The 17133-nt window shown below is 43.1% G+C and overlaps 1 protein-coding gene across 2 annotated transcripts in view; it reads left to right on the top strand.

The window, feature by feature from the left end:
• Positions 1-17133, top strand: part of LOC138582110 (E3 ubiquitin-protein ligase TRIM39-like) — a 473056-nt gene that overhangs the window by 274347 nt on the left and 181576 nt on the right. For both annotated transcript variants that reach the window (XM_069653088.1, XM_069653087.1), the window contains exon 4: positions 16127-16354. In XM_069653088.1, the coding sequence (XP_069509189.1) occupies positions 16127-16354 (228 nt within the window). The remainder of the gene's footprint in view (positions 1-16126; positions 16355-17133) is intronic.

The following is a 17133-nucleotide window of genomic DNA, read 5'->3' as shown; positions in this document are numbered from 1 at the left end:
GGTGGGAGCTGGATACGCAGGGGAAGAGATGATCGAGGAGTATTTAGCAGGTAAGAAAAGCCCCTATGAGACCCCAAAGGAGGAGATTAGTGCCCCAAGAATAGAGGTGTAGAGTGTAAGGTGAAGAGGACACAAGACGGAGCATTGTGGAACACCAGCAGTTAAAGTAGTGAGTTGCAAGGTGCTGTTGATCCAGGAGACTGGCAATTGGCAAGATGCCATGTAGGGTTCAGTCCAGGTTTTGATCGTGAATCCCAAGAACAAAGGGAGTATTCAGGAGATAAGAGTGATTGACCATGTCAAAGGCAGCAGACTGGTCAGGGAGAAGTGGGATAGAGGATGGGTTGGAGTGCCTGGCAGAGACTATGTTGGAGACATTCATGAGCGCAGTTTCTGTGGAGTGACATGACGAAAACCTGTGCAAGGAAAGTCCAGAAATACTCTCTGGATATGTTTTCAATTGAGTATTTTGGTAAGTCATTAGCTGTGAGTGGAATTCATAGCTCTAGGTTTAGGAGGAGAGTTTAGGGTGGCCAGTAGCTGGCGAGGATGGTTGGAGTGAGGGTCAATGGCGGTGGGGTAGAATTAGATTTTTGCTCTATAAAGAGAGGACTTGAGTGTTTCAGGGCAGAAGTCCAGTTGCAGGTTCTCGTGCGGGTGGGTACACCTCAGATTTGCACAGCAGCTGAGTCATGTCTATGCAGAGACAGCTTATGAATGTGGTGACCCATCGTTGAGGATGCTGAGACCTGGGGGTGAAAGTTAGCAGTTGGAAGTAAGGAGAGGTGAGTCACAGTCCTTTTTGGAAGCTGCAGAAGTTGGTGTTAATGGAAGAAGCATTGGCTTGGAAGGAGGAGAAGTGGGTACTGTAGGTTCGAGAGAAAGGGATGTATGGCAGAAGTTGTAATCGGTGAGGCAGGTTGTGAGGAAAGGTCAGAAGATGGAAAGGAGATGAAGGTGGAAACATTGGAGTGATCAGATAGGAAAGGTGTGACCGTACGATTAGTGGCTTAGAGGTGGAGATGAATAAGGGATCCAATGAGTTAACGCTGGTGTGGGTAGATGGGTTATGGATCATGTGGAGAGCGTTGTCACTAAGAAAAGACTTAGATTTTTCAGAAGGTGTTGGAGAGGGAAGGTTAAGATCACCTAGTGCAAGCAGGATGTGCTTACTGCTTGTTGTGGTTTGAGGTCTCGTGTTGCAGGTTTGACATTTGTCATACATTGAGAATACTTTGCTACATCCCCTCATCCAATAGACACCACAAGGCAATACAGTTGTGATACTAAACACAACCTTGCAGGCCATAGCAGTTGCCCGCCTGGCCAATAGAAGACTCAACTCTAGTGCTCTGGCCAGCTTCTTCCAATGGTTGCCCTTCCTTACAGTTCGTTAACAGCAGCAAGCAATTTTGATTGTATGCCAGTTAGTGCGGATAATTCCGAGCAGATGTTGTCCCAAAAACCTACTGCCCGCTCACACCACATGTGTAAGAGTCCCAACCGATTTCCTATATCTCCAACAAACTGGGTCCGCCCCCTCCACCATCTTAGCTACCCTCGCCGGTGTGATATATGCCCTCCGGACTATTTTATATTGTATCCATTGGAATTTAATATGCTGCAGGACGAACGACCGGTAGTATGCCCTAAAATCAGACACCCTGATGCCCCCTTTGCCTGCCTGCAATTGTAATGTGGCATTGGCGATCCTCAGGCTCTACCGCTTCCAAAGTAACTGAGGGTAGCATGCAGGGAGCGAAAACGGGCTTTACCCAACAACTTCCGCATTATCGGAGCTCATACAACAGTCTTGGCAACATGATCCTCTCTGACAAAGCAATGCGTCCCAGCAAAGAAATGGGGAACCCGATCCAGAAACTAGTCCCCACCCCCCCCCCCCCAAACGCCGTGAGAAGTTTCACAATGCTCTGGGTGTACATCCACCCAGAGTCCGTATGCCCAAGTACTTAAGTCCATCAGTCGACACCTCCATCCCAAAATGAGTTCAGCTCCTGCTCCTTTCTTTCTGCAATGCATACACTGCTGACTTGGATTTATTGACCACCAAGCCCGAGAGCTGACCAACACCTCCATTTCCAGAGCCTGCCCCAAGTTGACATGACGATTCCGAACATATAGCAGCACGTAATCTTTGTACATGTATATGCAGTGACCTCCCCAAAACACAGACCCATATGCTCATGCCAGAGCATGTACAGTCTCCCCAAGGGGCTCAATAACCAATGCAAATATTAACGGGGACAATGAGGCAGCCCTCTCGCGTCCCTCCCTTCCCTCCACGCAGAAGAAATGACCCCCATTCAACCCAAACCCTAGACGAAGAGCTGACCTGTAACTGCTTGACCACCCCGCCCACCTCATTTATTTTCTGGCAGTTGTCTACATTGGGGCGTGAGCCGGCAAATCATTTTCTTGGAAGATCAACAAGTAGGGTCGAGTAGTAGACTTATTCGGCCATGCCCTGTAGGAGGCTTCCTTTCTTTGTAGAAAGATGACAGGATTAAAAGAGGTATAATGTGTGGAGTAAACCAACTGCACCTGTATGTCAAAATAATTTGCCAATTTGAGGAGACTACAGAGAGGGAAAGTGTCCCACAATCTAAAATGACTGCTTTTTCTCTTCAAAATGTATAGGCAGGTGACTGCAGTTGATCATTCGGTAAGTGAGGGGGTTCCCCACCACAATTTGCGTGAAAATGCACACTGAATGTCAAGTCAAATGAGAGATGAAAGGGTCTCAACCCCCTCCCCGAACCACAGAAGCCGAATAGATTGACCCTCCCACCGTGGTTCGCACAGACGTCTGAATGTAAATACACACGTGGCAGCCAATGGGGGGCGGACTGAGTTAGGGAAAGGGTGTGGAATGTCAAAGGGAAGGTAGGGAAGAGAAAACATGTATTTCTAACACAGAACCTAATACTGAAACTTCATAATCTTGCCCTCCATGCTTGATACTGCCTATCCTATTCAACTCCAGAATATACTTATGTAGCACCTATGGTTCTTAATTATACTATACCATACCCATGACCATGTATGTGTGTATATAACACATAGCAAACATGAAGCAACACAAACTGTATGGCACACACAAGGTTATCTTCCCTACATGAATTCAACATGACACATGGCCCAGTGGGCTAACATTGAACATGAGCAAACCTAAGCGAAAACATAAATCATGACTTGTCTGTAGTTGTATGCCTGAAAGACTTGGCCCCTTCCAATTAGTAAAGATTCCTCTCTTTACTGTGAGTATTGCCTCATACTCTGAGTATAAACAAAGTTACCAACAACCTGCTGACCCAGCGTCAGTAGCTCATGAAATTCACTCAGAATTTAGCACTTAAACACCATGCTCGAGACACTAACGTAAATACTTGAATGTACTTATCTTGGTGTCCGGGTGCCTCGAGAGTACACCCGGACATTAGGACATCCCACTGCTGCGCATACTCTGGAGATACAGCTCAAAGCAGCAGTATGGAAGGTTCACCGCCGCGGCCGGGGTAAACTGCCGAGTGACCGCGTTACCTTGCAGAGTCATTGCTGTAGCCCGCAAGGATCAACGGGCTTGGGCCGACAACTCTCTCACCGCCGTGATTGCCTGCTCACCCAGATCGCCATCAGTTCGTCCAGAGCCCCATACACGCCGTCATAGCCACCCATGCTGCACAACATCAATTATCAGCACCTGTGCACGGGCGGTGAACGGCTAAATACTCTCCTGATGGGCTCCAGCTGTTTTACGGCGCAAACTCCAGTGACTACAATCCACCCCTAAGCATGCTGGGAACAGTAGTCTTTACCTCAATTTCTCCTAAACTGTCTCCTGGGCTTGCCCCCCACCCTATTCCTGACACTGAAGCCATACAGGCCATACTTGTACACAACTGTCCATGCACAATACATCGTTAATACAAGAAGCCTGTTTGCGTCTAGAAAAGAAAATCGTCACCTCTGTGCATTTTAAATGATTTAAGTGCTTCGCCCTGATTTTCTGTACCTTTGGGCCCAAACCCAGCTCCAGATGACATCACTGTGGTATCTGGGAATATAGATTCCAAATCATTTTTTTTTTTTTTTTCAAGCACGTTCAGGCCATCAACCACCCAACAACTTTGGAAGCCTGGTTAAATGAGTGTCGGAACTTATTTGGGAGACTATCTACTACTAAACACTTCAAGCTATCTGGAATTCACTGACCATTTCACCATAGGGGCAAGCTCGATAGAGGCTCTAAATTCTAGTTTTACAATCATTGGGTCGATTGTACGATACCTATCAGTGGAGAGGTTAAATGCTCCCTTTCTAATAGCTGAAATCGAGAATGTTCTCTTGGAAATGGGTCCACTGGTCACTCAGTATAAAATGTCGTGAACAGTAAACTTGGACCAGCAGGCCTAAAAAGTCTAAACAGGGGGAGCCTAGTTATAGACCGGACGTGATTTCTATCCTTAAGAGTAATAAGACTGCTTTTAGTACAGAGCAACTTAACAAGGTCTTGTGTAATCTAAGGATTCGGAAAAGTCAAGTGGAAACTCTGAAGGAAAACACAAAATCAAAAGTGAACATAAAGCAATCAAGACAACTTGGCGCTAGGAAATATCTACGTAACCTAGCATGGCATTACAATCAAGCTTGGTACTATATTATAGCTACCCTCCCACCAGTGAACTGACAGCAGGAGGATAAGGAAGAAACCTTGGACCAATTCCAGTCATGAGTTGATCTTGGAGATCGGAGAATCCAGCTAATAGCAATATCCCTTCCTCCCTTACAATCTCTCCCAGTTCTAAGAATCTCTCCCAGTTCTAAGAATCACCCAGAAGAACGACGGAGCCTTATTTCAACAGGAGAGTTGTGTTATGGAACATACTCCTTCAGATCTTGGTCCTACAACGTCTTTAAAGGAATCGACAGCAGAAGTGCAGATAGTTAAGGATTTGATTTTGAAAGTTTTACACGCACCTAAGAGACTTAACTGCATTTGGGTGCAGATGAGAACTATTTTGAGAAAGTAGGATGCATGGATCACAGCAGGGAAATACTCTAGTGGTTTATTTGAATAGAAAAAAACGTTTTTAGCCTCTTCCTGAAAAGGGCCATGGATGGGAGACTCTGCTCTCTAGCTGTAACTGGGTCCCGACTCGAGGTCCCAACACTGCAAATCTCCCGTCTCCTTTGTAAACTAATTTTGATCTGGGTGCGTGCATCAGCAGTTAATCTCCTGATTGCAGATCTCTTGGGAGACAATGTGCATATATTTTAGCAGCAAGATGCCCAGGTGCAAGACCATTAATGCACCTAAACGTCAGGCACGCCACCTTGAATTTGATACGGTCTTCGACCCACAACCAGTGTAGTGATCTACGTATGGCAGACACATGGTCCCATTTCCTTAGATGCCCAATAAGCCTAATAAGGACATGAGTAATGGCATCAAGAAACCGCTTTTCCAGTACTAATCAAAAGGTAGAGTGAAAGTCTGCACAAATTATCCTTCAGACTCGCAACAAAGCCTAGCAATCTGCGTGATCTTGCTGTCAAGGATATGAAAGGAACGGATGAATCTAATTCAGACCATAGATCAAATCTCGACTTTAATAACTTTAAACGTTTCTGGTGTATGAAAAGAGCAATTTAGAGGAACTTCCAGTACATCAACATTTGATTTGAGTTCTCTATATTTGTGTCCATCCATTCCTTGGCCACACTATGCTCAATAGTCCTAACAATGGCAGACATTTACCAAATTGTATTAAATAAGGTTGTTTAATTTTTCAATCAAGCCTAATTTTTAACATTGTTTGCCAGGCACACAGGGACTTTCTACAAAGAGGAAATGACTTATCCACCATATGTTCGACAAAACGTTATGATGAAAGTGGAAAGAACGAGCAAGAATGATCATTCAAAACTATATAGATATATTGCTGACTATTGGGAGCACCAAGCGACCACGGTTCTATGAAATAATTGAGAAATGCACTATCAACAGTACACCAAAGGACTTTACCGTTACCCATTTTATATGGAAATCCATGCTAGAAAGAAAGACACAAAGGTAGTGATGGAAGCAAAAAAGTGTAGTGACTTGCATAAGGAAGAAATTAAGGCAATAATTGCTTGGATTAAAAACACAGTATCAAAATTGGGTTTGACGGTATTGAATAAAGATGCAACACAACAAAGAAAGGCAGAAGGGCAATTAGAAAAATGGACCAGCCCCTCGGGAGGTTACTAACCTTAAACACAAATACTCCTGGGTCTGTCAAAGTTCAGGTCAGGTATTTAAGTGAATTCTTATATGCTAGATCTTGAGCAGGTATTATTCTAGCAGTTAAAAGCATATTTTATTAGCATAACATATCATAAAAACAGTAAAACCACATGAAAAAAGCAGTCATCCTACTTCTTAAACAAGTGTATGGTGCTTCGTGCTGTGCAAAAGACTACAAGAAATTACACACAATAGTTCACTTGCCAGGCTCCATCTCTCCCATTCATACTGTTTAAACTCCACAAACAAAACCCAACATGTTTCCTTCCTTGATGTCTAATTTAACAATGACATTCTGGGAATTTCATCAGGAGCTGACTTTTTTTTTTAAGCAATTGGCACCACTGCCTGGCTTCACTGACACTTCCTTTGATCCTGGAAGTGTTAGATTTTCTTCACCATGTTGCATGAAGCTTTTATTGCTTCTACTGGACCCATTGTACTGTCCTGAAACGATGATAACATTGGTTTGAATGTACCATATGTTCCTAGGTCATTGATACCATGAGCACAATAATGTGGCTCAATTTCATGTTGCATTCAATTTGTAACAATTTTAGGAAAACAGCACAAACTGAGTTACTCTGTGACACATGTTTAGGTTGGCTCTGTCTCCTCCTGTCTTAAATGTTAACCCATAGTTGTTCCTAAAGAGGTTGCAGTGTCTATCGACTGCTATGAGCACTATGAACTCTCGGGGACTGTGGTTAGAATCCCTTATTGACAAGCATCAAGAAAAAAATATATAAATGTTAACGTCAACTTCTTGGCTTGCGTGTTTTGAGTCGGATACGGAGTGGATGTTATCGTTCGCTTTGGGGACTTGGGTTGACAGCCCTAATAAAGAAGCCTCAGGTAGATTTTAGATGCATCCGTGTGGTGACTTACCGAGTTTTCACTTAGTATCAGTTGTGAAATTAGTATAGTAGAAGGCGGGACGGATCCTCAAAAGCAAAATTCTGGTCGACACTGGATTGGTCTGTTTACTCAGTCTATACAGAAACGCAAAAATGGGAGGATTCTAATTAAATGCACCCTCCGCATGCTACTCATTACTGATATTGTAGATAAATGGAACGTCTCTCTAAAGATTGGGAGGTCTTACCTGATGTCGGCGTCTCAAAGCTAGCCATTTTCGTTCTAGTGGTTAACTAGTATTCCGAATACCGTTGAAATTGCATTCAGTGCTTCCGGCAACATTGTTGCTTCTATTGCTGTCAGTAAATAGACATGTGGTATTATGAGGTGGTCTTTTTTTAATATTTGAAATATTGTTATGATGTTTGGCTAAGCTACCGTTTACTCCTCCAAGTCATTTAGAGTGTACTCACTGTTCTAATCGTAAGTTGTATTCCATGCTGGCTGGATATCCTGTCCTTTCGGTCCAGTATTTTGGTCCGTGTGCCCCAAAAAAACACAGGCTACAGCCCCGTTTTGATCCGGTATCTGTAGCTTGATCTCTATGGGGCATTGAATTAGTCCTTTTACAATGTTTCTTTTGGTGAAATGAAACTACTCCACTATACGGAGCTTCCGTGTACTGCGTCCTCTTTCTATCTCCATGCGCTCTGGTCATGGTCTCTAAAGAGCTTAGTAAGTTCAGCCCTATGTCATGTGTGTTACTGTAGGGGTGGATTACTCTGGTATATCATACTCAAGGAGCAGGGCTGAGAAATGTTACATCCTCTTTCTGTCTCTATCCCACGAGATCTCAAGTTCTAATGGGCACGTTGGAATCAGCCTTTTGCCGTATATGTTATGGGGATAGGTTATCCCGGAGGGTTGCTGCTTCGTAGAGGTCCGTCCTCTTTCTATGATCATGTGTTTCACTCTAGAAATCGGCCTATTAAATTCCAGTGTTATCGCACCACCAGTCTTTCGTGGATCTTGTAAGGTAATTATCAACATTACTGTAGTTCTACTCGTGGTATATCTCCTAGGAGCTACTCTTGTCAAGTGATATATTGAACAACGAAACATATAAAAACGAACCAAAGTAAAAAAAAACAGCACGCAAGGTATTTGTAGCGCACTAGAAAGTTATGACACAACAGCAGCCGATGCAGACTAATCCCATTTCAGAGTCTGAATGGCTCAATCGCCTTCATAATGATTAGTAATCTGTCAAATAATCCAGAGTTTCAGAAACCCCACAGAGATGGACTCTGAATTTCAATATAGAAGATCATCCAAAAGCTATAGCCAATTTGGCTAACTTCGGCATTCCAAACATAGGATATAAAATGTATTACTTTTTGCTCCACTCTTCTTTGGTTCTTATTCACTCAGGTTGTACCCACCATGATTGTACCAAACTCGTGGTCAAAAGCCATAATAGTCACAATATATAAAGGGTGACTGTACCGCTCCCTGAATACATCGGTCCCAGAAGTCTGGATTCAGCTAGCAAGATTTTAGCCTTATTTTTTTATTACTGTGTGCAGAGAATTCAGGAACACTATCCATATATCAACCAGGATTTGGGTAAACAAGGAGCCCATGCATTTGTATATGGTTTGTGCCAACAGAAAATTAGTAGACCCAAAGACTGAGCATTGTACTTGGCTGCATGAGATGTGGCAGCAGCTTTTGATAAAGGAAATGGAAATATATTGTGGAATAAGCTGCGGCAGTAGAATATTCCTCTGAGCCTATTAATTGTTACTCATTTTTCATGCAAAATATTCCTTGCAAGCTCACTTAGTTGAAAGAGATGGATCTAAATGTCGGATTACGACAGGGTTGCGTGTTAGCACCCTGTCTTTAACTTGTATATAGCAGATATCTAGGACGTATTGTCAGAATCTAATCTTTAATCTGAAACTTGGTACTCTTCCCATAGGATGTCAATGACTTTCCTTTTCTTTTTTGGATACCACCTCCCCAAAGGCCTACAACGTAGTTGAAACCACTTTTCAGATTTTGTTAAAGCCAATAAATTCAAATTCCTAAAACATTCAAAATAATCATGTTCCAATGAACAAAAGAATGTGCATGGTCCGTAAATGGAGTAGGATTCAGGAGGTTGGTCACCTAATTTACTTAAGATTCACCATAGCGAGTAATAAAGAATTAGAAATGTCGAAGACTGTGAGAGACAAAATCAAAGCATTTATTACCCAAAGGAAAACAATTTTAAAAAGACTTTGTGGTTGCTCTCTGCCTATTCCAGAATTTTATAAAACCAAAGATCAGAACCGATGTTACAAATATGCCTAGAATTGGGCCTAAGATGTTGGCAATACACAGTGACTTGGAGAGCCGACAATGAAACGTTGTACAGCGCCTTAGATAGTTTTAATACAGGAAGAAGAGCAGGGTCACATGGATTTCAAGGCTGGCTATGATTTAAAATTAAACGCTCTAGGCATGGAGTACTAAATTGTCAGAATATGTGTGTATTGAAGAGACTAATTCAGTGTGACAACATAATGAATATAGATCACATAAGTTTAAAACTGTATAAATAATTTGTTGACTACCTCCAGAGCTTTCGCTCGCCAATGCCATATATTCTAAATCCCCTCCCCATCACACAGGCAATGGCTACTCAGGTTGTGTCTTAATCTGTTGCATAAATTGGAGATTGTTGGTTCCTGCTTGAATATTTCTCTAGAACCACACACATTTGAGATGTTAAGTCATCTAATTCTACACTGCCCCACCCTTATGCACAGACATAGTTTACGTCTAGAGAAATGTGTCCACTCTGGGATAGCATTTTTGATCAGATGCCCTATGGTATAGATTAATTAACACTAGTCAACTGTCATAGTCAATGGCAATAGATCAGCAACTAGGGAAACATTTCTGTTGCCCATCCAGGGCATCTTAATTTGTGGTCATGGTCATGGGTGTTCTTTTTTAGTGGCTAGTTTTTACTGTTTTTAAAAGTCTGTTTTGTATGAATGTATTACCAAATAGGTTATGAATTAATAGAAGTGTGAGATGAAATGTTTTTGTTATATTTTAAACCATGTATTCTATTCTTTCTATTATTATCTATTTGAACAATTTTTGCTTATACCATTGTGAAAAGTTACAATACACTAAGAAAAAATATATCACCTAAGAGAATGAGGTGATATATAGTGGAAAGAGAATCAAGGATTTGCCAAAGTTCATGAAAGATTGGCCCAGTGGGACCAGGAGGGTATGGATAGATGGAGAGGATATGGACCAAGTGAGGTGGAGCAATAGTAGACTTGGTAAATTCAAAAGTGGTAGACTACTACGTGGTTTTGGATATTTGTAAGGTCAGTCAGATGAGGAGAGTGAATGAAAGATGGTTTGAAATCTTGTAGGGCTGCCAGAGACAGATGGTGAATACTAGGTTTCAGTGATAGCCAAGGAGGTCTACGGCAGAAGAGCTGGCGGGAAAGTAGGTGATGAAAGGGGTGTTGTTCCATACAGACTAAGCTTTCCAGAGTGCAATGTTCAGTTGATGTGCTAAGAGTAGATGGGTTGAGTCTCAGAGCAAGAGAGGCAAAGTCTATAGGTGTTGGGGGTATGGTTAGCTCGTCAGCTTTGTTGAAAGTAGGAGGTGCTAGAGAGAGAGAGTGAGTTAAGAGATGTGAGTTTTATGATGGGGATAGGAGGAAGTTGTAGCATCGTTGGAGTAAGTGTATGGAGAGGAGAATAGGACTACCAGCAGGAGTGAATGCAATATAGGTGTGTTCTGCAGAGTGTAGAGTGCGCCATAATTAGCAATCTAGGTGTACTCGCGGGTGCAGCAGGGGGAATGCAAAGGGTTGTAGGCAATGAGGCTGGTCACCATTCACTGGTCCGCTGCCAAGAGTTTAGAAGTGGTGTCACTCTCGTCACCTAGTTTATCAGTGGTTGGTCTTTTTAAATGTTGCCCCTGGTGTTGCTTTCGATGAGGGGATTTACGCAAAGACCTCTCAGATCATCGCCTAAGTATGTTACAGTTGATGCCAGAAAGAGCCTTTGGACTGAAGTTCCTGGACAAGGGCTCCAGCTACAAATGCAAGATGGCAGTCAATCCCCAGGGCATAGTTCTACCAGCCCTGTGAGGAGTTCAAACCTCCACTTGGGAGCAAGCTCAGGGCACCAGAAGAATCGGAGGACCTCCAGGGGTGGGGGAGTATCCAGCACCAGTCCATGTTAAGTGCTGAGGTTAAAGCATTGGCAAATAGGTGCATTAATATACAAGCCCTTGGAATAGCCAGAAATGTGCAATGTCTCATGGTTTTGTATGCCAGTCGCTTCATTTTCATGCCAGTTATAATCTATGGGTATTCTATGAAGTTTTTTGGCCCAGTCATTCGATTGAAAGCACCTGTAATTCCATTTCATGTCCCTCTTAGAACCAGTTTCTGTACTCTGGAAGTAGCTCTGCCAGCGAATTATGTTAGTGGTCCCATTTGTTTTCTGCACATCACGTTTTCCTTGACAATCTAATCTATGGGAATTCTATTTTGGGTATCCATTGAAGATATTGCCAACTGAAAGTTTAGGTTAAGGTAAGGCTAAGGCTTGCATTAGAGTAAGGGTTTTGGTACAGGTAAGGGCTATGAAACGTGAGAGCTAGTGATGGGGCTGGAGCTACGTTCACTTCCTTTTCTATTTAGTTTGTTGTATTCTATCACATTCAAATAAGATACTTTGGAGTGGTGAGGTGTTGTAGAAAGCCTAAGTTTTATGAGAAGAATAAGGGTTGCAGTTAAAGGCTTAAGGATAGCGTGAGTGTGGAGAGCTGGGGATTGCCTTGCTTTATTAGGAGTATGGGTCATTTGGTGTCTGCTGGTTCCTGCAGGCTCTAGAAACTTGACATGGGATATTGTATAATTTACAAGCCTGGCTGCTTGTTTGAGGTAACTTAAATCCAAAGGCCCAATTTCCTATTTTCTTAGGACTAGGATGACCAGGATAGATTTGGCCAAAATATGATTGGCTCAAAGGCTTCTTTGTTTTTTGTTTGTTTATTTATACTGCGCACCAGACCTGAAGGTAGTAGGGCGCAAAAGAGGATTGTTCAGCTTAGGTTACATTGCTGTGCGTTACAATACAAAACATTAATAACAGTACAGGCAAATATCATACAAGTAGGCAAGTAGTAGCTAGAGACAACAGACAGCAATTGTATACAGTAATAGTGGTAAGGGGTCAGATGTCGTGTTCCTTAATCCAACGGATAAGGTTGGATCTAAAACGTGGGTAAGACATATCTTCCCTTAAAGAGGGTGGGAGTGAATTCCAATTTTGGGCAGCTTTGACTGGGAAGCTGTTACCCCCTGTCTTCCGGCGTTTGAATCTAGGCACTCGAAGTAGGTTGGCAGTGGCTGTTCTGGAGGGGCGGATGGTGGATTGTCGTTGGAATCTAGTGGTGAGGTACTGTGGGGCAGCCATGTGTAAGCATTTAGAAGTCAAGGAGGCTGATTTGAGGAACATTTTGTCTTTAGTGGACAGCCAATTGTTGGATCCTCTGAGGTCGGATATGTGGGTTTTCTTGGGGATGTTGAGAGCTGCTCTCAGAGCATTATTTTGTAGGATCTGAATCTTGTTGGTAATGTATTTGTTGCACCCTACATATAGTGCGTTACAATAGTCCAATTTGGATAATACCAGGGCTCTTGCTAGCGTGATACAATTGGTGGGTGTAAGGAAGGGTCTAGCTGCTCTGATTAACTTAAAAGTGTAAGCGGTCAACGAAGGCATGGCGTTAAGGGTAGAATCTAAGTAGAAACCAAAGCGTTTTAACTTCCTCAGTTACTGTGATGTTATTGTTATCTATGATGAAGTTAGAATAGAGATGGCCCAATTTGTTGAGATTTGCCGAAGTGCCAACTATAAGGAGTTCCGTTTTGTCATCAATCAGGCAAAGTCCATGAGAGGCCATCCATGCCTGGATGATGAGATGCACTCTGTTCACGAAGGCCAAATCCTCGTCCTAATCTCCCGTCAACGGGATGAGGATCTGTGTATCATCCGCATAGTTGGAGTAGGTGATACCCAGGCCGTCTAGATCATCAAAAAGGGGCTTCTTAAAGATGTTGTACAGAGTGGGTGAAACGCATGAGCCCTGAGGCACACCGCAAGTAATAGGTACGGGGTCTGCAGCTGCTGATGGTGCGAAGACCCGCATAGTTCTATTATCTAAGAAGGATTGAATCCATCGTATGGCTTCTTGTGAGAAATGGGTGGCAGTCCAGGCGGTGGCAAAGAGTTTTGTGGTCGACCAAGTCAAACGCCGCTGAGAGGTCGAGCAACAGTAGTAATGCTGTATTGCCGTTGTCTCTCCAGGTGTCTATTTGTGCCTTGAGGTCAATCAGTGCAGTTTCTGTTCCGTGTTGCGGTCTGAAACCTGACTGGCATACTCCTAGGAGGTGGTTACATTCCAAGTATTGTTGTATTTGGAGGTACGCCACCTTGTCGAGGATTTTGAGCAGGAACGGTACTGTCGTAACGGGACGGTAGTTTGTGTGAATGGATGGGTCAAGTGTTGGTTTTTTAGGAGTGGGAGGACCCACGATTGTTTCAGGTTGTTGGGAATGGTGCCAGTGGAGAATGGGGCATTTATAAGCTTTGTTATGAATGGCGAGAGGTCCCATGCGTCATCCTTTATGATTTACGCTGGGCAAGGGTCGCCATGACAGTTACACGGTTTGAGAGTTAGGATGACTTTTTCAACTTCTAGAATGGATACTTTCTTGAAGTTAAAAAGGGGTTTAGGTAGTTCAGAAGGAGCGAGAGGTGAGGTGATCGGAGACGCAGGGGCAGTAATGTTGTTGGAATTGGAGGCGAGTTGGATGGACTCTTTTTTTTAAATTTATTTTATTTATTTTTTTTCTTAATAATTTTTTTAATTTTTATATTTTTTTTAAATTAATTTTAGCCTGAAGGGTCGTTATTTTATTGGCTACTGCGCTCTGAATGCTGGTACACCATGTTTTGTCTTTAAGGCAGGTGTCCGGTGCTTGGATGGGTGTTTCCATTTCTTTGAGAATTGTAAACAATTCTTTAGTATTGGAGTTAGCTTAGGTAATACGCAAATTATATTCTTGTTTGGCAAAGATTATTTATTTTTTGTACAAGGTTAGTTTTGGGAGCTTGTTTTTATTGTTATCTGAAGGGTCTAGTCTCCATATTTGTTCGCATTTCCATTTCTCGAATCTGATGGCTTTTAGGTGAGGAGAGAACCAAGTGTTCATTTGTTTTTTCGGTTTGCATTTTCTGGTTTTCAGGGGTGCTATGGTGTCTAGGACAGAGCATTACTTTGTTGTACTCTTCGACCAGAGTATGTGGGTCTGTAGAGGCAGGAAGAGAGTTCAGAGTAGGAAGGATCAGAGGAATGAGTTTGTTGGCTGGGATGTTCTTTTTATTCCTAGTGGGAATAGCTGGGGCTATGCTAACGGCCTGATTGGGGGAGGGGGGCTGTGGCTTCGAGGGGAAAAGGAGATCAGCTGCTGGTCGGACCAAGGCAAAGGAGTTATGGCAGTGACGGATGTTTGGCAGTGGCTTTCCGCTATCCAGTCAAGGGTTCTACCTTTAGTATGAGTAGCGCCTGTTACCTTTTGGGTAAACCCTAGTTCCTCAATGGAGTCATTAATCTGTGCAGCATTGGGATCTAGGGGATCTTTATAACCAAGATTAAAGTCTCCAAGGAGAAGGCATTTTTAAGGTTATCCGATGGGATGTTAGTAAGATCTTCTTCAAAGGAACCTAGGGGGCCTGGAGGTCTGTAGATTAGGTGGATAGAAATAGTTTGCGTTTTTGAGATTGTTAGCTTAGCAGTCAGGAGTTTGCATAAGTCTACATTTAGAGGAGAAGCAAGTCTCAGTGCTAGGCTAGTTCTGGCAATTATAGCTAGGCCACCGGGAGGTGGTGCGGTCTATTCTTAGAAGGGTATAGTCCTCTGGAATAGCTAATATAATCGCTGGGGCGCCTGCTGAATGGAGCCAAGATTCCGTGATAGCAAGGAAGTCCATGTTTTCAGTTGAAATTAAGTCTATTTCTGTGGCATGTGCCACAAAAGACCGGGCATTTATTAGGGCTCCTCTTATACCGGGCTGTGTCATCATGGTAGGTGGTGGCGCGGTGTTGTGGAGGGGTCCAGGATAAATGGGGTCTCGAGAGTCGGCTATTAAGCTGGAGAGGGTGCTGAGTATTCGTGGATTTAAAAGTACATGAATGATATTGAGCACAAATGGACAGTAACATCGATTCAGTATTGCATGCTTACTAGTGAACATGTAACCTGTTTGGGATAGGATGCAAGCTGCCTCATGACCATGTGTGGGTGCTTTTCACATGGCCAAGTGTGTGTGTAGTGGATTGGGGTCGGTGGCGGGGAGGTCACAATGGGTCCTGTAAGGGCAAGACTGTAGTAAAGGAAATTTCATTCAGTTTCACCATGAGTGGCATCTTTCATCTGCTGGAACCTTAAAGGGGCAGTTTCGCCACTGTTTTTTTCTTTGCTGGTTGGTTATGCACCAAAGTCGATTTTCCTTAATTGTTTTTACTTTCGAAATCCGTACCATTCATTTGCTGGAGAACATTGCACCCCGCTTCTGGCAGTGCTTGGTTTCAAAATCGGTGGCACCTCCCACCTTTCATTCCTGTCCCCCTTCTTTGCACAAGTATGGGCAAGTCCCCTTCCCCAAATATCCCCATATTCCACGGTAGCTTTATATTGGAAGGGAGGAGCGGAAGGTAAAATGCCACCAACCTTTGAAGCTAGGCAGTGACTGAGGAAAGCTACAGCAGCTTACTCTGGTTTGTTCCTCCCTTTTGAGCATGTTGACGGTTGGCCGTAACCTCCACAGCATCTCACCAGCATTTGTTTGTTACTAATAGAACCAGCTGGAAAGGGAAAAGTGCGAAATTGCAGCTGAGATTGAGAAACTTCAGAAGCGCCTGCAAGAAAAAGAGGCAATCTTGCACCAGAAATCCGAAAAGGAAAAGAAAACAATCATGGCGGGAAATGCAAATCAAGCTGAACTGACCTTACAGATAGACTCAATCGATGCACAGATACATGAGATGGAGGAAAGGTGTAAGGGACCAGCTTTGGAACTCCTGAAGGTAAGATTACTGCATGATTAACACAACCGAGAGTGATCGTATGTAATTTGTATGTGTCAAGGTTTAAATGCATGCGATCGCTTACTTGTGAATTTACAGCAATGCAGGCATGGATGCCAAGCTATCATTCATTCAAGATACTATCAATGTCAGGGAAGGAATTGGGCCGGAACAAGACAGAACTGCGCTCCCGCAAAAGTTGTCTTGCTGGAGCGTTGTTCCGACTCCTGAGATGCAAATAAATATAAAAAGATATCGCACACCCTGGTGCAGGTTCCTGGGCTCTTTTTGGATACTCCTTGGTAGTTCTACAGTCCTTGAACTGCCTGCTACACACTAAGGATCACACTAGTAGGCTTACTACTAACTCAGAATTCTTTGGTCCAGTTTTGGTCATGCAAATTGATATTCATATTTAGTTTTAAAAAATCTGTCCGAAATACATTGGTTAGACTTGTATCTGTTCTCCTTTTTGTTATGAATGGGCTTACATAATTTCATATTTTCTAAATTGATTTATGGAATGCTTGCAGGTCAGATAGCACAGCGAGCAAAGCGCTCGCCCCTGATGTGTGCAGCCTGCTGTGGTAGGTTCGAATCCTAGCAGGGTCAACTCAGCCTTTCATCCTTCTGAGGTCGATAAAATGAGTACCACTCTATGGGATAATAATGCCTTCTGTTATTTGAGCGCTCTGAGACCTATGGGTGTGTAGCGCTATATAAGAAATGTATTATTTGCTTGACTCTTGAACGGTCTTTCAGACTCAATTGGTGAGCTT

The sequence above is a fragment of the Ambystoma mexicanum genome, chromosome 3q (assembly GCF_040938575.1).
Source record: "Ambystoma mexicanum isolate Mex_15411 chromosome 3q, UKY_AmexF1_1, whole genome shotgun sequence".
In the NCBI taxonomy this organism is placed as follows: domain Eukaryota; kingdom Metazoa; phylum Chordata; class Amphibia; order Caudata; family Ambystomatidae; genus Ambystoma; species Ambystoma mexicanum.
Note: the sequence above shows the minus strand (reverse complement) of the source record. Positions and strands in the feature narration are given on the sequence as shown.